The sequence below is a fragment of the Nomascus leucogenys genome, chromosome 15 (genome assembly GCF_006542625.1).
Source record: "Nomascus leucogenys isolate Asia chromosome 15, Asia_NLE_v1, whole genome shotgun sequence".
In the NCBI taxonomy this organism is placed as follows: Eukaryota; Metazoa; Chordata; class Mammalia; order Primates; family Hylobatidae; genus Nomascus; species Nomascus leucogenys.
Genome location: NC_044395.1, coordinates 53,766,464 through 53,791,028, shown reverse-complemented (window position 1 = coordinate 53,791,028; position 24,565 = coordinate 53,766,464). Strand labels below are relative to the sequence as shown.

At 38.7% G+C, this 24,565-nt stretch overlaps 1 protein-coding gene and 1 pseudogene across 3 annotated transcripts in view; one reads left to right on the top strand and one right to left on the bottom strand.

Annotated features, from left to right (window-relative positions):
- Nucleotides 1-5,504: 5,504 nt before the first annotated feature.
- The window catches only part of PRCP (prolylcarboxypeptidase), an 80,208-nt gene continuing 61,147 nt past the window's right edge, over nucleotides 5,505-24,565 (bottom strand). For all 3 annotated transcript variants that reach the window (XM_030828907.1, XM_004093116.3, XM_030828906.1), the window contains 3 exons: nucleotides 20,367-20,531; nucleotides 19,490-19,677; nucleotides 5,505-6,261 (listed from right to left, as the gene is read on the bottom strand). In XM_030828907.1, coding sequence (XP_030684767.1) covers nucleotides 6,045-6,261; nucleotides 19,490-19,677; nucleotides 20,367-20,531 — 570 coding nt within the window. In that variant the 3' untranslated portion in view covers nucleotides 5,505-6,044. The remainder of the gene's footprint in view (nucleotides 6,262-19,489; nucleotides 19,678-20,366; nucleotides 20,532-24,565) is intronic.
- LOC115838640 lies at nucleotides 16,526-18,342 on the top strand (annotated as a pseudogene).

Sequence of the window (24,565 nt, the reverse complement as noted above, 5' to 3'; positions counted from 1 at the left end):
GCAGAGACACAACCAAAAAAGAGAATTTTAGACCAATATCCTTGATGAACATTGATGCAAAAATCCTCAATAAAATACTGGCAAACCGAATCCAGCAGCACATCAAAAAGCTTATCCACCATGATCAAGTGGGCTTCATCCCTGGGATGCAAGGCTGGTTCAACATACGCAAATCAATAAATGTAATCCAGCATATAAACAGAACCAAACACAAAAACCACATGATTATCTCAATAGATGCAGAAAAGGCCTTTGACAAAATTCAACAGCCCTTCATGCTAAAAACTCTCAATAAATTAGGTATTGATGGGACGTATCTCAAAATAATAAGCACTATCTATGACAAACCCACAGCCAATATCATACTGAATGGGCAAAAACTGGAAGCATTCCCTTTGAAAACTGGCACAAGACAGGAATGCCCTCTCTCACCACTCCTATTCAACATAGTGTTGGAAGTTCTGGCCAGGGCAATCAGGCAGGAGAAGGAAATAAAGGGTATTCAATTAGGAAAAGAGGAAGTCAAATTGTCCCTGTTTGCAGATGACATGATTGTATATCTAGAAAACCCCATCGTCTCAGCCCAAAATCTCCTTAAGCTGATAAGCAACTTCAGCAAAGTCTCAGGATACAAAATCAATGTGCAAAAATCACAAGCATTCTTATACACCAATAACAGACAGAGAGCCAAATCCTGAGTGAACTCCCACTTACAATTGCTTCAAAGAGAATAAAATACCTAGGAATCCAACTTACAAGGGATGTGAAGGACCTCTTCAAGGAGAACTACAAACCACTGCTCAATGAAATAAAAGAGGATACAAACAAATGGAAGAACATTCCATGCTCATGGGTTGGAAGAATCAATATCATGAAAATGGCCATACTGCCCAAGGTAATTTATAGATTCAATGCTATCCCCATCAAGCTACCAATGACTTTCTTCACAGAATTGGAAAAAACTACTATAAAGTTCATATGGAACCAAAAAAGAGCTCACATCACCAAGTCAATCCTAAGCCAAAAGAACAAAGCTGGAGGCATCACGCTACCTGACTTCAAACTATACTACAAGGCTACAGTAACCAAAACAGCATGGTACTGGTACCAAAACGGAGATATAGATCAATGGAACAGAACAGAGCCCTCAGAAATAACGCCGCATATCTACAACTATCTGATATTTGACAAACCTGACAAAAACAAGCAATGGGGAAAGGATTCCCTATTTAATAAATGGTGCTGGGAAAACTAGCTAGCCATATGTAGAAAGCTGAAACTGGATCCCTTCCTTACACCTTATACAAAAATTAATTCGAGATGGATTAAAGACTTACATGTTAGACCTAAAACCATAAAAACCCTAGAAGAAAACCTAGGCAATACCATTCAGGACATAGGTGTGGGCAAGGACTTCATGTCTAAAACACCAAAAGTAATGTCAACAAAAGCCAAAATTGACAAATGGGATCTAACTAAACTAAAGAGCTTCTGCACAGCAAAAGCAACTACCATCAGAGTGAACAGGCAACCTACAAAATGGGAGAAAATTTTCGCAACCTACTCATCTGACAAAGGGCTGATATCCAGAATCTACAATGAACTCAAAGAAATTTACAAGAAAAAAACAACCACATCAAAAAGTGGGTGAAGGACATGAACAGACACTTCTCAAAAGAAGACATTTATGCAGCCAAAAAAACACATGAAGAAATGCTCATCATCACTGGCCATCAGAGAAATGCAAATCAAAACCACAGTGAGATACCATCTCACACCAGTTAGAATGGCCATCATTAAAAAGTCAGGAAACAACAGGTGCTGGAGAGGATGTGGAGAAATAGGAACACTTTTACACTGTTGGTGGGACTGTAAACTACTTCAACCATTGTGGAAGTCAGTGTGGCGATTCCTCAGGGATCTAGAACTAGAAATACCATTTGACCCAGCCATCCCATTACTGGGTATATACCCAAAGGACTATAAATCATGCTGCTATAAAGACACATGCACACATATGTTTATTGTGGCACTATTCACAATAGCAAAGACTTGGAATTAACCCAAATGTCCAACAACGATAGACTGGATTAAGAAAATGTGGCATATATACACCATGGAATACTATGCAGCCATAAAAAATCATGAGTTCATGTCCTTTGTAGGGACCTGGATGAAACTGGAAATCATCATTCTCAGTAAACTATCACAAGGACAAAAAACCAAACACCGCATGTTCCCACTCACAGGTGGGAATTGAACAATGAGAACACATGGACACAGGAAGGGGAACATCACACTCCGGGGACTGTTGTGGGGTGGGGGGAGGGGGGAGGGATAGCATTAGGAGATATACCTAATGCTAAATGACGAGTTAATGGGTGCAGCACACCATCATGGCACATGGATACATATGTAACAAACCTGCACATTGTGCACATGTACCCTAAAACTTAAAGTACAATAACAATAAAAAAATAATAATAAAAGTTGGCCAGGGGCGGTGGCTCACGCCTGTAATCCCAACACTTTGGGAGGCTGAGGCGGGAGGATCATGAGGTCAGGAAATCGCGATCATCCTTGCTATCACGGTGCAGTGAAACCCCATCTCTACTTAAAAAAAAAAAAAAAAAAAATTATCCGGGTGTGGTGGTGGGCGCCTGTAGTCCCAGCTACTCCGGGGGCTGAGGCAGGAGAATGGTGTGAACCCAGGAGGCGGAGCTTGCAGTGAGCCGAGATCGCGCCACTGCACTCCAGCCTGGGCGACAGAGCGAGACTCCGTCTCCGAAAAAAAAAAGTTGTATTCTCAATCACCATTTCGGAGAGTCACATACTATTTACAGATAAACAAAGCAACTACTTAACTTCATTTGCCCCATTATTTTCCACAATTGCCCAACTATAGGTATAAGTCTTTCTACTACACAAGTTATTGGCATTTTGTTGGATACCTGTGCTCCAAGAAAGACTGTGATAGATGTCATGTGATTGAGTTGCCTGAACTGCTTCCCCAGTCCTAAGAAGTACATCTTTGTAACCATGTTTTCATGGCCCTGTTCTTCCCTAACCACCTGAGAGTTGTGCATTTATGAGGTATTGCTCCCTCAGAGGGTCGAAGACACCATTCTAAGAAGTCATTATGGGCCTTGTGCGAGTAGAGAAAAGTAAGCTGGTCTGTAAAGAGAGAATAAAGCAGTCATGGGAAGAGATGCATTAGGCAGGGCTCCCACACTCAAATGAGTCAGGCAGGATGACAGAAGTAAGATGAACTGAATTCAAATTCAAATTCTGGATTCTTTCAACTGGGGGCTCTCAAAGCGTGATGCTCCAGCAACACCTGGAAACTTGTTAGAAATACAGCTTCCCAAGATCCACCCCAAGACATGTTAGAAACTCTGGGATGGGGCTCAGCAATCAGCATTTTTACAAGCCCTTTTGGGTAATTCTGATGCACGCTTTAGACTGCCTGATGAACAAATCCAAACCACAGTCTGACAATGGGTCACCTCTGTTGAAAGTGAAACAGAACACAGCAGTACTGAGTTTTAACGACTTTCCAGACCCTAGTTCTAGTTCCCCATGATTCCTGGTAACCCAGGTGCTGGAGCTGATCTTGCAGTTTCAAAAAATTTCTTTTCCTTAAGCTGGTTTTGTGGGCTTTTGTTGCTTGAATCCAAACAAAAATAAAACTGTAGCAGTAAAATGAAGCAAACAAAATCTGCCAAAAAGGAGCACCAGCTCTGCCCCAGTTTCGCCAAAAAGGAGCTGTGAGGCCTTAGATAAGTTCGTTCTCTCTAGGCTACAATTTTATCCCTTACAAAATGATGCAGTTGAACTGGATATCTCAGGGACCTTCACCCTCTACTATGCTGGCTTAGACACTGGCTCCTCTGGATAACCTCTTGGCGCTACAGATTCCTTATGAAGGTTCTCCTAAGTTTCTTTAGTTCTACCCATTGACTCCAGGCAGTTACAGTAACAAAAACAGAAAATAAAAAGCACCCAATTCTTTCTAAGCTCTTGGGAACTGAAAAAAATAAAAATAGAAAGCACTCAAGTCTCCATGTCTCTCTTTCCCTGTCGGTAAAAAGTGCAGTTTTATTAGAGGGATGCTTTAAATAACAAGGCTTATCTGACACTCCAATTCTTTTTCATGTTAAAATTAAACTTTAGCATATTATAATTATACTCACTTCAATTAAGGCCGCTACCTATATCCCTAAAATGCGTACAGTAATAGGATACAATTATGCTTGCCAAAAAATTCTATTTTTTGCAGTTTGTTTCTTCAGAATAATGTAACTCATCCAATAATCAATACCAAATAAAATGGCAAAGTATTTTAAAGATTCTACACAAGGGAAAAACCCTAAAATTGTAAAATAAATTGTAAGAATATCCTCTATTAAGCCCATAAACCCTGCATTATATAATTTCTTAGTTGACAAAGAATAAAAACTAGTATTTTTTGGCCCTTAAATTCCCACTCAAATAGATTGTTCTCTGATGCTGAAACAAAAATAGTAACCAAATGCTTTGATAGACAACTCATTACAATGAGAAATGAAGGCTCCCAAAATAAGACAAAGATTTTCCTGTATCTCCCAGATGCCAGGGAAAGTAAAGGAAATATTTCAGCTTTCCATCCCAAGAATCAACTCTATATCTGCACTTAAAAAAAATAAGTGCCTTAAAAATGATCAAGCTCAAGGTACAGTTTTTTAAAAGCAGAAAATGTTCCCAAGGCAGGGTGAAGAAAAAAAAATTATTGAGAGAAAATGAAAAGAAACAAGGAGGAAGAAATCTTTCAACAGAGTAGAAACTGTTAGTCTCTCTCTCTCTGTCTCTCTGTGTCCCTGAAAGGTTTTGATCCAACCCTATTTGTTATCCTAGCAAAGCTCTTCTGAAGAAAGGTCTCAGTGTAAGAACTGCTTGAAAGAAGCCAACCCCTTGGAAATAGGAATGGCTTGGCCATTTATTAATGTCAAATATGCTGCCTGCATGAATTAGTCAGCTTGTCTTTTGGAAGTCATACAGAAAAGTTCTTGTGCACCTGCCTGTTAGTGCCTAACACTTCTGGTTTTAATGACAGCAGTAACAACTATCAGAAAATAAAATTTTAAAAATTTAAAAGCTGAATATTACTATATTCTACTTTTGGAATAGCTGATTCATCAATTTTTAAAGGCTTCTTACTGAAATATAATTAGTGACTACGGCATAAAGCTTGCTCAGATTTAAAAAGACAAAACAGAGTCATTTTCCTAAACTGGCAGAATTCAACAAAATTACCACAAAACTGACCTTAGAAACAAAGAGAAATGGAGCAGAAAAAGGCCAGATTTCTTACTGGCAGTACCGCAGTGGCCAACATCCCAGAACTAAGAAAAGCTGCCAAGTGGAAGAGAAAAAATTAAAGGACTTTCCAAAAACAGCTACACCCAGTGCACACAGCATTTCCAACAACTGGAGTCGGAGTGAGCTTCAGAAGCAACACACAGGTATAAGGTCCAGCTGTAGTCTTTATTTACAGCACAATTCAAAGTCATTAAATCCAGTACAAAAGAAATGGCTCTCACTTCCTGGATTGGCACCAGACATCCTACCAGCTGCAATTACATCATTTTTTATCTATCTTCTGCTTTTACTTTGTGTAGGATAGGGATGGGGACTTACACATGGGCCAAAGACACTTCAACCTCAAAACCAAAGAGAAATCTCTGCTTTGCAGAAATACAAAGAAAGTAACTCTCCCTCTTATGAAAAGCAATCAGGAACTCTGCTCCAGTTATGAGCGCCACTGACGGTGTGGGAGAGCTATCAAGAAGATTCTTCCTAGACATGGTGTAAAGACAGTAAGAACCCAGGAAATCACATTCATGGGGCAGTTGTTCTTACCGTCATCACCCTCTATTCTATCTCAACCTTGGCCCCATCAAATCTAATGATAAACAAAAGAAGGTAATTACATGTAGAAAATCAAAGTGAATGGGAATGTGGTGGTGTGAACATAAAAGAAGAAACTGAAAACAATCAAAAGTTTCTCAGTGCTGCTTTCCCGCACTGTCATAGAAATCTCTGATCCAATTCTTCATATGTCTAACTTCCAAGGAGCGGGCTAACAGCACAGACGTAGGATCTAAGGCATTCTTGGTGCGGAGATCTAAGTGGTGGGCCCCCTCTGAGATGGTGACTGCAACCAGAGTGTCTGTGATATCCTTAGTTACTCCACCTCCTGACCAGGGGTCTAGCTCACCATTGCTGCAAGTGAAAAAAAGAAGAAAAAATAAAGTTGTTAGTTTTTCATATTGACACTCAGATAAGCTAGAAGAAACCTATTATATGTTTAACACCTAAAATTATAAACTTGTAACCTGGGGGATTTGATCTGAGGATCTAATTTATCATATGAAAAGATGCTTCATACTGGAGTTTTGCAATATTCCTGCAACGAGGTGCAAAAAAAAAAAAAGAACCAGAGATGATTGAAGGAGGTGTTCCCATAAGTCAACCTAGACTGTACTGGGATATGAAATTTAGAAACCTGAATTTCAATCCTGATTTTATTATTCAAAAGTTATATAATGCAAGTTACCTGACTCAGTTTCCTCACCTGTAAAATGGAGATAACAGGCCGGGCGCAGTGGCTCATGACTGTAATCTTTGCTCTTTGGGAGGCCAAGATGGGGAATCACTTGAGCCCAGGAGTTCAAAACAAGCCTGGGCAACATGGTGAAACCCCGTCTTCTCGAGGGAGGGAAGAAGGGAGAAAGGGAGGAAAGAAGAAAGGGAGGAAGGGAGGGAGGAAAGGAGGAGCCTGCATTTTTTATCCAATACAGTACAGTACTTTGGGAAACAGGATGGTAGATCTAAAAAATGTCACCAGGATCTGGAATCCGAAGATTTGGGCATTACACAAAAATCTTCATTTTACATTAGCTTTAAAGTTAAGGAAATGCTACTAGGTTATTAGTCTCAGCTGGTTCACACAACACAATTCAGAATAATGTAAAGAGAATCAGTCACTGAAACTGAGTATCTAGTTTCACTGAGTAAAAAATCCAATACAACCACAGACAGCATCCCTAATAATATTTCTGAACAGTTTTGTTGAGATACAATTCATCTACCACAGAATTTGTCCATTTAAAATACATAATTCAATGGTTTTTAGTATACTCAGAGTTGTGCAACCAGCACTACAATCTGCTTTAGAACATTTTCATCACCCCAGATAGAAACCCATACTCATTAGCAGTCACTCCCCATCTTCCTGCCTTGCTCTCAGCCTCAGGAAACCATGAATCTATGTTCTGAATCTTTAGATTTGCCTATTCTGGACATTTCATACAAATGGAATTAAATATAGAAAGCCTTTTGTAACTGGTCTCTTTCACCCGGCATAATGTTTTCAAGTTTCACCCATGTTGTGGCATGAATCACTACATGTTCCTTTTTATTGCCAAATAATATTTCATTTATGGGTACATCATATTTTATTTATTTCTTCATCAATTGATGCACATTTGTATTGTTTCCACTTTTTGGCTAATGAGTATTGCTCCTTTGAACATTCACATACAAGTTTTTGTGTGGATGTATGATTTCACTTCTCTTAGGCATATACTTAGGAATTTCTAGGAAATATGGTAACAACCTATTGATTAGCTACCAAACTACTTTCCAAAGGGACTGCACCATTTTATATTCCCAGTAGCAACATTTGAGGGTTCCACTTTCTCTACATCTTCAACACTTATTATTATCTGTCTATTTTAGACATCCTGGGCTAGTAAGTATTAAATGGTATTTCACTGTGGTTTTAATTTGCATTTCCCAAGAGACTGATGGTATTTAAACATCTTATGTGCTGATTGGCCATTTTTATATCTTCTTTGGGAAAATGCCTAGTCATATCTTTGTTCATTTTTTAACTAAGGTTTTATATCTTTTTATTTTTGAGTGAGAGCTCACACTCTCTTGAGTGTTGCAGAGTAAGAAAAGCATGAGCTTTGGGATCAGACACACTTTGGTTCCAATCTCAGGTCTGTCTGTCGTCTATCATCTCATTGAAACAGATTCCTTAGGGAAAAAACTGTCACTGAAATACCTGGATCTAAGTACTCAGCCTATTGCAAGCATTAGATCACTTTCCCCTTGTATGGCACTCTTGGCATATCTTTACCCACATACCACTTGAAATCACTTATAGAACATTTTTATGTGTGTCCTGGTATTTGTTTAATGCAAACTCCGTTTTGCTGGTATTGTTTACAAAGCCTTATCTATTCTAGATACAAGTCCCTTATCAAATATATGACTTGCAAATATTTTCTCCCATTCTGTAGACTATCTTCTAACTTTCTTGATAGTATCATTTGCAGCACAAGTTTTTCATTTTCATGAAGTCGATTTATCTATTTTTTCTCATTGTTTGTGTTTTTGGTATGGTATCCAAGAAACTGGTGTCTAACCCACGTTCATGAAGATTTATTCCTATGTTTTCCTCTATGAGATTTATCATTTTAGCTCTTACATTTAAGCCTTTGATCTATTTTGAGTTGATTTTTTTGTTATAGTATGAAATAGGGAGCCAACCTCATTCTTCTGCATGCGGATCTCAAGTTTTCCCAGCATCATTTGTTGAAAAAACTATTCTTTTTTCAATGAATTGTCTTGCTACTTTTGTTGAAAATCAATATGCCATACATATGAGGTTTGACTTCTGGACACTCGATTCTCTTCCACTTTTCTATATGTCTATCCTTATGCCAGTATCACACTGTATTGACTGTAGCTTTGTAATAAGTTTGAAATCAGGAAGTGTGAGTTCTTCAAGTTCGTTCTTCCTTTTCAAGATTGTTTTGGCTATTCTGGGTCCCATATATTCCTATATGAATTTCAGGATCAGCTTGTCAATTTCTATTTTTATAAAAAAAAGTCCAGCTGGAAATTTGACAGAGATCACATTGAATCTATGGATCAACTTGAGGAGTATAGTCATCTTAATAGTATTAATTCTTCTAATACATAAACATGAGATGTCTTTCCATTTAAAGGAAGCAATTTTTAATTTCTTTGTTTCCAATGTATATATCTTGCACTTCTTTTGTTAAATTTATTCCAAAGCATTTTATTCTTGATGATATTTAAATCAAATTTTTCCCTAGTATACCATATTATGCATAGATTGCATTTGTGTTTACAAAGCCTTTCACATTTGTTCATTGTAACAACCCTATGAAGTAGGTTTAATTACAATTCTTTTATAAAAGAGAAAAATAATGCCCAAAGAGGTTAAAAGGCTTGCCAAAATCATTTGACTTGGCAAATCGGAGATTCAAACACAGTACTAAAAACCCTAGTCCAATGCTTAATTTTACACTATGTTGCATTTCAGGGGAACCATGACTGCTGTTGGAAGTCGACAGCTTACACTCTCTTGTGTGATGCAAAGTAAGTAAAGCATGAACTTTGGGATCAGACACACTTTGGTTCCAGTCCCAGGTCTGCCTCTCATCTACCTAATCTCACGGAAACAGATTCCTTAGGAAAAAAACTGTCACTGAAATACCTGGATCTGAGTATTCCACCCATGGCACGTATTAGATCACTTTCCTCTTGGCATATCTATACCCACCACTTGAAATCACTTATAGAACATTTTATGTGTGTCCTGATATTTGTTTAATGCCAATTCCGTTTTGCTGGTATTATTTACAGAGTCTGAAATAAAAAATCTTCAAGCCTACATTATCAAATACATGAAAATTATTCCCATAATTTGCAAAATCATCAAAAAACTTCTCAGCTATAAGTACAACCTATATACAGATGACTACCAAATAATGTATCTAGCCAGGATTGTTCCCCTAAACTTCAGAACTGAAGTTCAATGGTGTACTTGACATTTTTACATGGAAGTCAAATTAGACACTTGGCAGTTCCTGATGCTCCCCAAATGTCAACCAGCTCCTCCTGCCATCTTCTCCAATCTGTCAATGGGAAGTCTATCCTTTTCATTGTTCAGGCCAAAAAGCTTGATGTCACTCTTTAATCTTTTTGGTTTCACTCTTTAATTTTCTCATTGTTTAACACACAATCTGTCAACAAATCCTGTCATCTGTATCTTCAAATATATCCATAATCTGACCATTTTGCATTATCTCCACTGCACAACCCTGATCCAAGTCACCATTATCTCTAGCCTGAGTTACTGCAATAGCCTTTTAACTGATCTTCCTGCCTCTACTCTTGTCTCCCTGCAATTTAATATCAATAGAGCAGGCAACTTCATCCTGTTAAAACCTGAACCAGATAATGTCATTCCTTTTCTCAAAATGCTCCAAGTTTTCCCATCTCATTCACAGTAAAAACCTAAGTCCTTACTAGAACCAACAAGTTTCTACATGATTCGGGCTCTCTGCTCCCTCCCTGATTTCACCTCCTATTACTCTCTCACTTACTAACTCCACTCCAGCCACACTGACCTTACCCCACGTGAAGAAGAACATGCTGGGGACACTTCTCTTTCAAGGCCTTTGCCTTTGGTTAATCCTCTTACCCCATCAACCTCATGGCTAGCTCCTTTACTTCCTCTATATCATTTTTTAAAAGTCACCCCTTGATGAAGTCTTCCCTGGTCACTCTAATAAAAAATTTCAACTGTTTTCCCTCCCTATGACATTTTATAGTCCCCTTCCCCAGTTTACTTTTTTCTCCTTGTCACTTATATCCTTCTAACATATTTATAAGTTCTATCTTGTTCCATTTCCTATCTCTCAAACTAGAACTCCATGAGAGCAGAGATTTTTGTCCATATTGTTTATTTCTACATCTCCAAGTTCCTAGAAGCAGACCTGGCTTACAAAAGAAGGACCAAAAAATTTACTGAATGAACTTAAAAAGTGTCTAGTTGTCTGTGGCCTCATACTGGATGCCCATCATAGACATCTATAAAAACATGTATGCAAGTTCATAAACATGTTGTAAATCACTTTGGTACTTTTTATGTGGGAAAGAAAAGTTGATAAAAATGATTAACACAAATATAAAGAGACTGACCTTCAGCTGTGTGTTAATAGTGGAAAGAACAATGAATTAATTCAGTAGATCTACATTGTACATTTTTACTAGCTGCATGACTTTGGGTAAGTTACTGACCCCTGTGAACCTCAATTCTCACGTGGATTATAGAAAAAAATGTTTTTTAAGAACGATAATACCCTTCTCTCAGAGAACTATTGTGAGGCCCAAGTCAAATAATATATGTGAAAATAAATAAACTATAAATACTACACAAATGTGTGATGTCATTATAGTTATTACCGTACTCTATAAGCATAATAAGTATTACCGCCACCAAGAGGTAAATGAATCATGAAAATGTAAATGTACAAGTCATATGAGAAAAAAACATTTAGGTACATTAAGTGTATGTGTGTTTGTAATACAATCTAAAATGGCCTGTCCTGGCCAGGCACGGTAGCTCACACCTGTAATCCCAGCACTTTGGGAGGCCGAGATGGATGGATCACTTGAGGTAAGGAGTTCAAGACCAGCCTGCCCAATATGGTGAAACCCTGCCTCTACTAAAAATACAACAATTAGCCGGGCGTGGTGGGGCATGCATGTAGTCCCAGCTACTTGGGAGGCTGAGGCAGGAGAATGGCTTGAACCTGGAAGGTAGAGGTTGCAGTGAGCCCAGATCATGCCACTGCAATCCAGCCTGGGTGACAGAGAAAGACTCCATCTCAAAAAAAAAAAAAAAAAAAAAAAAAACTACACTCCAGAAGTGTACCTTTTTCATTTTATTAAAAACAAAAAGGAACACTCATGTAAAATAGAAGCCTTAGTTTTCAACTACCAGGTAAACTTTTTAAGGAATTGGATTCTCTTAAATTAACAAATCGCCTTTATCATTATTCAAAATTGACAAGCCCAACTCAGATAGGAAACTCTTCATTATTTGCAAAACAAAGAAGCTATCCCAACAGCCACATAAGATGCAAACTGCATTTGATTTAAAAGGTCATCTGAAATAGCCTAGTGGCTTAGCAACAGTGTTTGGAGTTGCTGAGAGACCTAAGATGCACATGGACTTGAATATCTTGGTCCTAGACATGTGAAAGCTAAACTAGTCACTGGAAAATCTACAAAAAAAAAAAAAAAATACTGGCTTTCATGAGAGGATCTAGATGCCTGGGTAAAATTCCCCCAACAGGGAGCTTCATTTAGTCACTGGCAACAATTAATTTGCCTGAGAAATGATGTTAAACTAACCAGCTCCTCAGGGACTCCCTTTTGGATTTATACTAAAATAACTGAGAATGACTGTTGGTAAAATAATGTCTACAAGTTGGGAAAGAAAATAAATCTCCCCCCAAAAAACAATTGTGGAATAAAAAAAATTTGCTGTAATGAGACTATTAACAGGTAAACAAATGTTATACTGAGTGCCTATTATTTATCAAGCACTGATTGGGCACAGGACTGCACAGTGAACAAAATAGACAAAATCTCTGTTGCTTACTTCCACAATAATTTGTTCCTTCAAATAACCCTGTTATTTACTCATTATTATTCCTAACTAATATGAATTGGCAATTTGCCCAAGGCCATGCAGCTAATTCAGGGAAGAAGAAAAATGGCATTAAGGTCTACCTGACTTCAAAGCTTTAACTGAAAAATCTCCAATCCAACAATTAAAGATTAAACTTCCCAACTAGAAAAGCAATCACACTTGGATTCGTGTGAGGCAGCCTAAGGGGAGAGGCTTGGAAACAAAGATTAAGATACCTTCCACAGGGCTCCTTGGACACTTTCTTTTTTTTAAATTATACTTTAAGTTCTGAGATACACGTGCAGAATGTGCAAGTTTGTTACATAGGTATACACGTGCCATGGTGGTTTGCTGCACCCATCAACCTGTCATCTGCATTAGGTATTTCTCCTAATGCTATCTCTCCCCAAACCTCACCCCCCGACAGGCCCCAGTGTGTTATGTTCCCCTCCCTGAGTCCATGTGTTCTCATTGTTCAACTCACACTTATGAGTGAGAACATATGGTGTTTGATTTTCTGTTCCTGTGTTAGTTTGCTGAGAATGATGGTTTCCAGCTTCATCCATGGCCATGCAAAGGACATGAACCCATCCTTTTTACGGCTGCATAGTATTCCATGGTATATATGTGTCACATTTTCTTTATCCAGTCAATCATTGATGGGCATTTGGGTTAGTTCCAAGCCTTTGCTATTGTGAATAGTGCTGCAATAAACATACATGTGCATGTGTCTTTTTAGAATGATTTTTAATCCTTTGAGTGTATACCCAGGAATGGGATTGCTGGGTCAAATGGTTCTAGATTCTGGAGGAATTGACACATTGTCTTCCACAATGGTTGAACGAATTTACACTCCCACCAACAGTGTAAAAATGTTCCTATTTCGCCACACCCTCTCCAGTATCTGTTGTTTCCTGACTTTTTAATAATCACCATTCTAACTGGCGTGAAATGGTATCTCATTGTGGTTTTGAGTTGCATTTCTCTAATGATCAGTGATGATGAGCTTTTTTTCATATGTTTGTTGGCCGCATAAATGTCTTCTTTTGAGAAGCGTCTGTTCATATCCTTTGCCCACTTTCTGATGGGGTTATTTGTTTTTTTCTTGTACATTTGTTTAAGTTCCTTGTAGATTCTAGATATTAGCCCTTTGTTAGATGGACAGATTGCAAAAATTTTCTCCTATTCTGTAGGTTGCCTGTTCACTCTGATGATAATTTCTTTTGCTGTACAGAAGTCTTTAGTTTAATTAGATCCCATTTGTCAATTTTGGCTTTTGTTGCCATTGCTTTTGGTGTTTTAGTCATGAAGTCTTTGCCCATGTCTATGCTTGGACACCTTCTTACTCAGCAACCAGAAATGTTTTATAGCTAGTGGTCATGAAGTACACAGAACAGACACATCTGTGGCTGTTCCTTTACTTTGGGAGTGCTCTTTCTTCAGAAAAGTAAGAGAATTTTGAATTTTTTAATTACTTAATTTTTGCATTGTATTTCTCATACCTACCAAACTATAGAAAAAGATTTCCTTGTAAAAGTAGACTTGCCACTGCTAAAAGATAAACCAGCATCTTTAGACAGTCTTGACTTTAAACTTTCACATGCTTCTGAAGCCTTCCTGAGCTGTGTATTTCATTCATCATCCTTATCAACAACAGGCACATTTATTGAGCATTCATTATGTGCCAGTCACTGTAGCAGATGCTAAAGATACAGAGATGATTAAGATGAAGTCCCTGCCAGTGATAAATTCACAATCTCATGGGGCAGATAGAAACACAAACAGATAACTACCACATGGAGTGATAAGCAGTATTTACAGGTGCCACTAGAAGTAAGGGGGAGGTGGAAACCTATCCTCCCTTACGGAATGTTTCTTGGAGAAGGTATGAATCTTAAGGAAAAAGGAAAAAGAGGATGAGAAAGGACATTCAGGGACCATTTCATGCCAGTTAGAATGGCGATTATTAAAAAGTCAGGAAACAACAGATACTGGAGAGGGTGTGGGGAAACAGGAACAGTTTTACACTGTTGGTGGGAGCGTAAATTAGTTCAACCATTGTGGAAGACAGTGTGGCAATTCCTCCAGGATCTAGAACCATTTGACCCAGCAATCCCATTCCTGGGTATATACTCCCTTTATGTTCTGTAGCTAGAACATAAAGGGCAAGGTGAAGAGTGTACTTTCATTTATTCATTCAACAAATATTTTTGAGCATAGATATTTGCCAGATCTGGGCCAAGTACTTTGATGGGCTAACTCTTTTAATGCATCACAACAACTTTATGGGGTGAGTGGTATTATTGTTCTCACTTCACAAAGGATAAAACTGAGAATCAAAAAAGCTTAAGTGATTTTACTCAAGACAGCTCATTCTACCTTTGTATAGCTCTTCTTGAAAGTCCTTTCTTACACTGAGCTAAAAGTTTCCTACATGGAGCTCTAATTCCTACCCACTGACTTTTCTCACAAAATATGCCCCCTTCCCCAGTGATGATGATGATGGTGATGATGATGATGATGATGATCACCTTGACAATCTGAGAAAGATAACATAAAAAAAGCAAATGGATAACTAACATACCTATAAAAGGGCTGGAGGAAACTAGCTTAGGTCCCTTCTTGCCCTTCCACCTCCGGCCATGTAAGGATGCTGCCTTAAGGTGCCACCTTGAAAGCAGAAACTGGGCCATCGTCAGACACCAAACCTACCAGCATCCTCATCTTGGGCTTCCCAGCCTCCGTAACTGTGAGCAATACATTTGTGCTGTTTATATATTACCCAGTCTCAGGTGTTTTGCTATAGCAGTGCTAGTGGACTAAGACAAACCCAAAGGCTTATATTTAGGTCTTTTACAACCCTCTCAGTTCTTTCAAGTTTTCCTGATTTCAAATACCCTAAATTTGGCACAATTTCCTTAAACATCCTAAGCAGACTTATTTGCCTGTCACTTTATAAGACTGAGCTGAAGAGTATAGTTTTGAAGAATCCTGTTGAGAACAAGGAATACAACATAAGGAAATTAAACAAAAAGCAGTTTTAAGTTTTCCATTAAAGTGTCTTGCCTTTTATTTGGGGACAGGTATCCTGCTGGGTGGAATACTATGCAGCCATAAAAAGGAACGAGATCATGTCCTTTGTAGGGACATGGATGGAGCTGGAAGCCATTATCCTCAGCAAACTAATGCAGGAACAGAAAACCAAACACTGCATGTTCTCATTTATAAGTGGGAGCTGAACAATGAGAACACATGGATACACGGAGGGGAACAACACACACTGGGGCCTGTCAGTGGGTGGAGTGGGGGGAAAGAGAGCATTAAGAAAAACAACTAAGGCCAGGCGCAGTGGCTCAGGCCTGTAATCCCAGCACTTTGGGAGGCCGAGGCAGGCAGATCACCTGAGGTCAGGAGCTCAGGACCAGCCTCGCCAACGTGGTGAAACCCCATCTCTACTAAAAATACAAAAATTAGCCAGGTGAGCTGTAGTCCCAGCTACTTGGGAAGCTGAGGCAAGAGAATGGCTTGAATCCAGGAGGTGGAGGTTGCAGTGAGCCAAGATCGTGCCATTGCACTCCAGCCTGGGTGACAAGAGCAAAACTCTATCTCAAAAGAAAAAGAAAAATAGTTAATGCATGCTGGATTTAACATCTAGGTGATGGGTTAAAAGGTGCAGCAAACCACCATGGCACACATTTACCTATGTAACAAACCTGCACATCCTACACATGTACCCCAGAATTTAAAAATTAAAATTAAAAATTAAAAAAGAAAATAGAATAAGTCTAATAAGTCAGAGGCCTTTTTTTGCAAAGTGGGCAGTGCCACTAGCCTAAACTCAGAGTCAACTTCCAGGCAAACAGCTCTCCTCATCCCTGAAAGCTTTTGGCTATGTACCAAAGGCCAAATTTGACTCTTATTTAAAAGAATTTGTAGAGCGCAGTGGTCGGAGAGGTACTGGCAGGAGCAGTGATGCTGCCAGGGGCCTGGGGCTGGGCTGTCCGAGTTCCCATGTGCTGAGCCCACTTGAGCCACAGCCATGTCTGGGGATGAGACAGTTTTTGATCCTACTATGAGCAAGAAGAAAAAGAAGAATCCCTTTATGTTAGATGAGGAAGGGGATACACAAACAGAGAAAAAACAGCCCAAGAAGTGGAACCAGAACCAGTTGAGGACAAAGATGTAGAAGCCGATGAAGATGACAGTAGGAAAAAAGACGTTTCTGATGTTCTAGATGACTTGAACTTCTTTAATCAGAAGAAAAAGGAGAAAAAAAGACATTTGATACTGATAAAGCTGAAGAAGTTGTAAAGGATCTTAAGATTGAAAGTGATGTTCAAGAACCAGATGAACCAGAGGAGGACCTTGACATTATGCTTGGCAATAAAAAGGAGAATGTCAAGTTCCCAGGTGAGGATGGAATACTAAAGACACAGCTCTAGCCGGGCGTGGTGGCTCATGCCTGTAATGCCAGCATTTTGGGAGGCCGAGTCAGATGGATCACGAGGTCAGGAGATCAAGACCATCCTGGCTAACACGGTTGAAACCCCATCTCTACTAAAAACACAAAAAATTAGCTGGGCGTGGTGGTGGGAGCCTGTAGTCCCAGCTACTTGGGAGGCTGAGGCAGGAGAATGGTGTGAACCTGGGAGGCGGAGGTTGCAGTGAGCAGAGATTGTGCCACTGCACTCCAGCCTGGGCGACAGAGTGAGACTCCGTCTCAAAAAAAAAAAAAAAAAAAAAAAAAAGACACAGCTCTAGAAGATGAAGAAGACAGCAAAAAAGACGATGCTGTCTCATTCAGTAATCAGATAGGCCCTGTGAGGTAGGTCAGAAAGAGACTGCACATATGAGGAGCTACTGGATCATGTGTTCAACATTATAAGGGGAAAGAATCCAGATACAGTTGCTTGAAAGAAAAGGAAATTCACCATGAAACCTCCACAGGTCATCCAAGTAGGAACCAAGAAAACTCCTTTCATCAACTTTATGGATATCTGTAAATGATTACATCAACAGCCCAAATGTCTCCCTGCATTTTTTTCATTTTTTTGTTTTGTTTTGTTTTTATGGTTTTTTGGGGGTTTTTGTTTGCTTGTTTTTTGAGACAAGGTCTGGCTCTATTGCCCAGGCTAGAGTGTAGTGGTGCAATCTCAGCTCACTATAACTTCCACCTCCTGGGCTCAAGCCATCCTGCCACCTCAGCCTCCTGAGTAGCTGAGACTGCAGGCACATGCCACCATGCCAACTAATTTTTGTATATTTTGTAGAGATGGGGTTTCACCATGTTGCCCAGACTGGTCTCGAATTCCTGGGCTCAAGCAAGCCATTTGCCTTGGCCTCCCAAAGTGCTGGGATTACAGGAGTGAGCCACTGCACCCAGCCTCCTTGCATTTTTGTTGGCTGAATTGGGTACAAGTGGTTCTACAGATGGTAATAACCAACTTGTAATCAAAGGAAGATTCCAATAGAAACAGAAAATGTCTTGAGGAGATATATCAAGGAATATGTCATTTAAGTTATGGGGCTCCACCCTTATGAACAGAGTAGTGCCTCATAAAAGGGCTGGAGGAAACTAGCCCTTGATACATCAAGGAATTGTCAAGGTGATGTCACACATGCCAATCACCAGACACAATCCTGCAGAAGGGCACCCGACTCTATTTCTTACAGTGTGAAAGTTGTCCTTCTCAATGTTCTGTTGCCAGTATCAATACCAGGCTGTCACGGGCAAATAAGCACAGCTCCATGCCAAAGCTAACCAATTTGCTAATCACTAATTTTGCAAATTGTGTTATGGAGATTTGGCTGGATAAGTTTGCCATCAGAGTGGATTTACCATTGTATTAAAAACAAGATTAAAAAGCTGCCAAGTTCTTTGGTGAGTAGTTGGTTGGTCTGAAATCCTTGCAAGATGCTGATGCTCAAGCTGGTGATATATCCATTGCCTACTTTAACAACTGTCAGAGAAATGCGACATGGGGTAAGGAGATGCCTTTTAAAAATCATTCATAGACTTCTGTAAAATGCAAGATAAAGTTTTAACAGATTTTTTATTCAAAAAATAAAAACTAAAACAAATAAAAGAACTTCTAAAAGAATGACATTTACAATTTTAAAAATAGCTCTGGTTAACAGGTATGTAGTAGTATCTCCTATTTCTATATAAACTTGGGGAAATTCTTGATTAACTCGTTGCTATTTTAATAGCTGACAACCTAATGTTCAACTCAAAACATGGAAATTTTGAAGTCCCAGTCAGATACACATAGAGTCTGCTCAATTAACTCTAATGTAAACCGGTGGCAGCTATGTGACTTCTTAAGGAACAGTGTAATGTAGAAAAACAAACATGGGATTTGTAGTCAGGCCATGATAGAAAGCTGGCTTTATCACTTAGTAACTAAAACAAAGCTGGATGAGCTTTGGCAAGTGATTGGACACAGTGACCTTCAGTTTCCTTCGCAGTAAAAAAGGGGCTATAAAAACTACTTCACAGGGTTGTTGTGAGGATTTAACCAGGTAATTTATTTAAAGTGCCTCATTTAGTACTTGGAACAGAATGAAGTGGGCACTTCAAAAGTGTTGAATACTGAAAATTTTTTATTACCATCAACAGCAACATAACAATAATAAGACAAATTAAGAACAACAGATGATGCTTTATTTTGTGCTGGAGAGTTTTTTTAATATTTAAAAAATTTGGTTGGTGTTGATTTTTAAGACTTTCATAAGGCACATTGGTAATAGAGCAAAAAATCCTATCTCTTCTCAGCATCCTATCTTTCAAGGCATAGGAAAACATGACAGGTACCACTGTTGTATTCTATATTGTTATATTGTCCAGCATTTCCCTGATTCTATTTTTTCAGATATTCTACAAATGTTCCACCAACTGAAGTTTATCTTTGGACAGCAAAAACTCACCTGAAAACAATGTTTGTGTGTGAACTAATGTTTTTGCCTCCATACATAGTAGTGATCCAGGAGGGCCTTGGTCTCACACCCCACAGCTGAAAACAGTCATCAGAAAGTTCCTTTAAGTTCCATGAGTGAGGTTCAAACATGTCATCGACACCATTAGTACAAAAGGGCATGACTATTTCTGTGCAGGCCTAACAAGCAAACCAAGAGAGAATCCAATTAGAAAAACGAGGCAAAAAGAGGTTAAATAAATTACACAAAGTCATAATGCTGGTAAGTAGTGAAGGCAGGGTTTGAACTCAGGCAAGGCAGCTTCAAAGCCCTGTTCTTTACTTCTGCACCATATAATCTCTCATTATTCTTAAAAAGACTTGGCCAAGAAGTCATGGAAGTCAGGATTATATCCCTCATAGCAAACTGCTTGATTTCACATTTATTATAATATTTAACCCTCAAAACAACTCTGGAAGGAAAGTTTATTATTATCATTAGTCTCATTGTGCAGATGAAGGACAAATTAGACTCCCTTTCTTTCATGTGTCTATAAAATGCTTCCTTTGTAGGACTTATCAAGATCTATTGAAATACTAATTACTTACTTTTTTACTACACTAGATTTGATCATGTACTATTTATCTTTGTATCTTTGAAACCTAGAGTAGTGCCTGACACATGGTTAGAACTCAGTATATATTTGATGATTATTAAATGAACAAATGAATGAACAAGAAACCTTGTCCATAGTATCACAGCATAAGGTAACAGAGCCCAAAACTGGATCCAGGTTAGGTGACAAAATCTTGTGTACCCTAATTTTTTTTTACAGCACAACTGTATCAGTGAAAAGTAAGTTCCACTTGGGGAAATTATACATATTTACCTGATAGCTCCAACCCAGTGTTCCCAGACTGCTAGTTGCTGTCTCTGAAATATTCAGGCATTTCACCTGGCCCGAATAATTGTAATATACATTCAGAGCTTGGAAAATATTCTGCAGCAGCAGTGAATCAGATACATTGGGATTTTTCAAATACTGGCACACTACCTGTCATTTTAGAAAGATAAATGGGGAAAGAGTCAGAATATGAATATAAAATGACAGTTTAATAACACAAAGAAGAAATATGATTTTGATCTGATCATAAAATATTCTTAAGCTACTAACTGCATTGTTTAATAATTTCTCTCTTGGGTTTAATCCCCTCCATAAATGAATAAACCTCTTCAATTACTCCCTAGGCTATAGAAATAAACCAAAGTCATTTGCATAGTATGCAAAGTCCTTCTTAGTTTCCTCTTTGCTGCCTTTGCTCCAGCCTAGGAAAACCATTCCTCACCACACCAGGCTCATTCTTCCCCTTTGCCCTTGCTCACCCTGAAACACTGTTTTCCAACTCCTCTCCCACTCCACTAATGCCTTTGAACAACTCATCTTTTACAACACTCAGCTCAATTATCACGTCCTCTTCAAGGCCATCCTTGCCTATGTTTCCAAGTTGGGAAGAACTAAACCTCTACCTTCTTGGTGCCTCCATTATACCCTGTACCTATTTTTATTACAGCCTCTGTAATGCTCTACTTCACTACTTGATTTCAGAATGTCTCCCTCAGTACTTAGCAAGGTATCTGGTAAGTAAATGTTTGCTGAATGAATTACTATACTTTTATAAAAATGCAAAATTTATAAAATCTCATATGGAAAAACTATACCAAGTTCCAGCATGTGTGGTGTGATAAAAAGCATATGCTGCAACTCCCCAGCTCCCAAATATTCCTATCACTATCCTATAAAAAAATGCCTGGAATCCTAGCTATAAAAATCAGACAATATTCAGGGTTAGGAGTAAAGGTGAGGACTGGCTAAACAGAGCCAGTGCAAACTTTCCTGGGTACAGAAATATTCTATATCTTAATAGGGTTACATGAAAAATGATATAGTTTGTGTATTTCGTGGTATCTAGATTTCACCCCTCCACCACCAGAAGAACCATACACAAATATTGAACTCTCGTTAATGATAATAAAGCTGAAGTATTTAAGAGGAAGATGTCTGCAATTTACTTTAAAATTCATTTTAAAATAAGATAAATTAAAAGACAGATGAAGTGATGGATAGGTGAATATATATGTGACAAATCAAATATAATAAAATATTATTTATTGAATTTAGATGTTAGGTTCATGAGTGTTCACTGTCCAGTTATTTTAACTTTTCCATACGTTTAAAATTTTTCATAATAAAATGTTGGAGAAAAATAACAGGCAATGGAATCATAGCTGAATAATACTAACAACAACAGCTAGTAATTATTAAGCCCTGGGTTTCCAACCAATACACCATGTAATCTTCAAAGAACCCTATCAGATAGATGATTGCCCATTATTTTACATGGAAAAAAAAAACCTGATTCTTAGGTTAAGTCATCTTCGAGGTCACTCAGTTAGTAAATAATAGGGCCTAGATTTGTTCCCAGCTGTCTCTGGTTATGAAATGTACATCTTATCCATTATGACACATAGCTTAGGAAGTGTCCACATGTAAAACTACAAATAGCCCCAGTGGAAGGGAAAACCCGGTAAGCTTGAATCTCTATTGACTCTGACATGAATTCAGTAATCTGGTCCTTTCCCATTTCATATGGAAAAGATTATATATATAATAGACTAGTCCTGACAAAAAAGAGACTAGGCCAGAGAAGAAGCCAGGAAAGGAGCCCAGACACCCCACCTCAGGGAGAGAGATTCTGGGCGGCAGGAATAACAAGGCCTGGGCTGGGGGCATGCTCCCAGTCAGGAAAGGAGGGTATTGAGAAAGGATGCAACCAAACCCAGCCCTTCATCACAGTTCTGCCTGGCACCAGCTGCCAGTGGGAAAAAAAAAAAAAAGGAAAACTGTAAAAGAGAAAATGAATTTTCAGGAAAATTCAGTGCCTCTCCCCAAATATATTCTGCACAACAATATTTCCATGGAATGTTAATTGGTATTGTGGAAAAGTGTTTCCTAGTTAAATAGTTTTGAGAAACTGTATATTAGCAAATGTGAAGTTTTCCTGACTGGTTGTTATTATTAAATAATCTCAGAGGATTTCTTAGAACCTTTAACATGCTCAAATGTAATATGACTTTCCAAAGGAAGATGGAGTGTGCATCATCGCCAAAAGTTTTTAGAACTGCTGAATGTGAGAAAAGTCAGAAATTAAGATGTTCAAATAATTGGATATACCTTTCAAAAGTAACTGTGAAGTCATAAGAATAAGGAATACCAGGTTTAGGATGTACATGAAGAGAGAATTGAGCTAAACCGAGAGCTAATTAAAAGTCAAAACAGTGTTTATTTTGGCAACTCTCGATTTTTCATGGTAAGTCAAAAAAATACCTAACATTTGCATGGCACTTTTCTCAGAAAACATTCCTACGAAATATGCCAATAAGAAATAACTCAAGACAATACGGAAATCAAGAAAGAATCATAAGATATATTAAACCATCTATTGCCAACAGTTGGTCAGCATTCTTTCCTGAACCTAGACACCAACAGCCGATTCAGCTCTTTCAAAATGCAGCACACAACTACAGAGTAGACACACGGAATGCAGAGAAGTGCCTTATGTTCAAGCACAGCATGGTAGATGGGGAAGGGCGACAATGCAAGCTGGGCAGGGGGAGAGGAGGTAGTGATGTGCAGCAACAAGTGGCCCAAAACTCTGGAAAAGAACAGTAGCAAGTGAGTGTGACTCACATGCTGGCATCAGAGCCCCTCTTAGAGCTTAGAACACTGGGCCTCTGTCAGGCAAAGAAAAGGAGTCCCTATGAATAGCCATCTCCACAAATAGCAGTTACTGTCACTTCTTAAAAGACACAAGCATGGCTGGAGACCGGCACTGGCTGACAATACTTGGGTTTCAGCAGCCCCAGTTACACAGAGAGAACATCATGGTCAGAGACTTGGCCTCTGTATGATGGGATTCCAAGTCCAGATTAAGGGCACTCCCCAGGCACTATGCTCTGTGAGGTCCGATCACCCTTGGATTACTGGATCCAGCTTTGTACACAACTTACGAAGGGCACCGACCAACATTAGAAAATCTAGAAGAGAGCAATCGGGATGGGGAGCTGAAAAACAGCTGAAGCAACCCTAAAATTGGGCCATTCCCCACCTTTCATCATTACAAATAAGGCTATAATAAACACCCTTGGGGCCAAATCTTTCCTATATTCTTAATTGTTTTCTTGAGATAAATTCTTAAATTACTGGCTTAAAAGAGATCAACATGTTTAAGGCCCTTGGTACATCCTGTCAAACTGCCTTATAGGAAGGAAGTGCTGATTTTTAATTCTACTACTATGCTAGATAGAAAGCCTGAAAAATGTCACTTAAAATTTTTTTGCAAAATATTTGCAAATTTACTATGGAAATTTTATTTTAGGTAACTCTAAATTTCCTTTCTAACTCAAAGATTTTGTGAGTCCAAGCATCATCCTCTAGCATTAAAAAACAGAATCTCTAATATCTCTTTGCACTTCCTTAACAATTTTGGTAGCAGAGTGAATGAAGTTTCAAAAAAATACTGAAGTCATATTAGCCAGACCTCGGCACTATTCCCATGCTTATTTAAAGACTACAGTAACTCAAGGCCAGGCACAGTGGTTCATGCCTGTAATCCCAGCACTTTGGGAGGCCCAGGCAGTAGGATCGCTTAAGTCCAGGAGTGCAAGACCAGCCTGGGCAATATATCAAGACCTCATCTTTACAAAACATTAAAAAATTAGCCAGGTGTGATGGCACGTGCCTGTAGTCTCAGCTACTCAGGAAGCTGAGGTGGGAGGATTGCTTCAATCAGGAGTTCTAGGCTCCAGTGCTACGATCATACCACTGCACTCTAGCTTGGGTGACAGAGTGAGTGAGACTCCATCTCTTAAAAAAAAAAATGAGTAGTTTAAAAGGAGATATTCACATACTTTTATCAAATAACTGTAGGATGCATAAAATATATAAATATTAAATTGAACCATATGAAATTCTCACATTTATAAGTCAAAAACAGTCAAATATCAACAATTTTGTCTCAACCTCATATA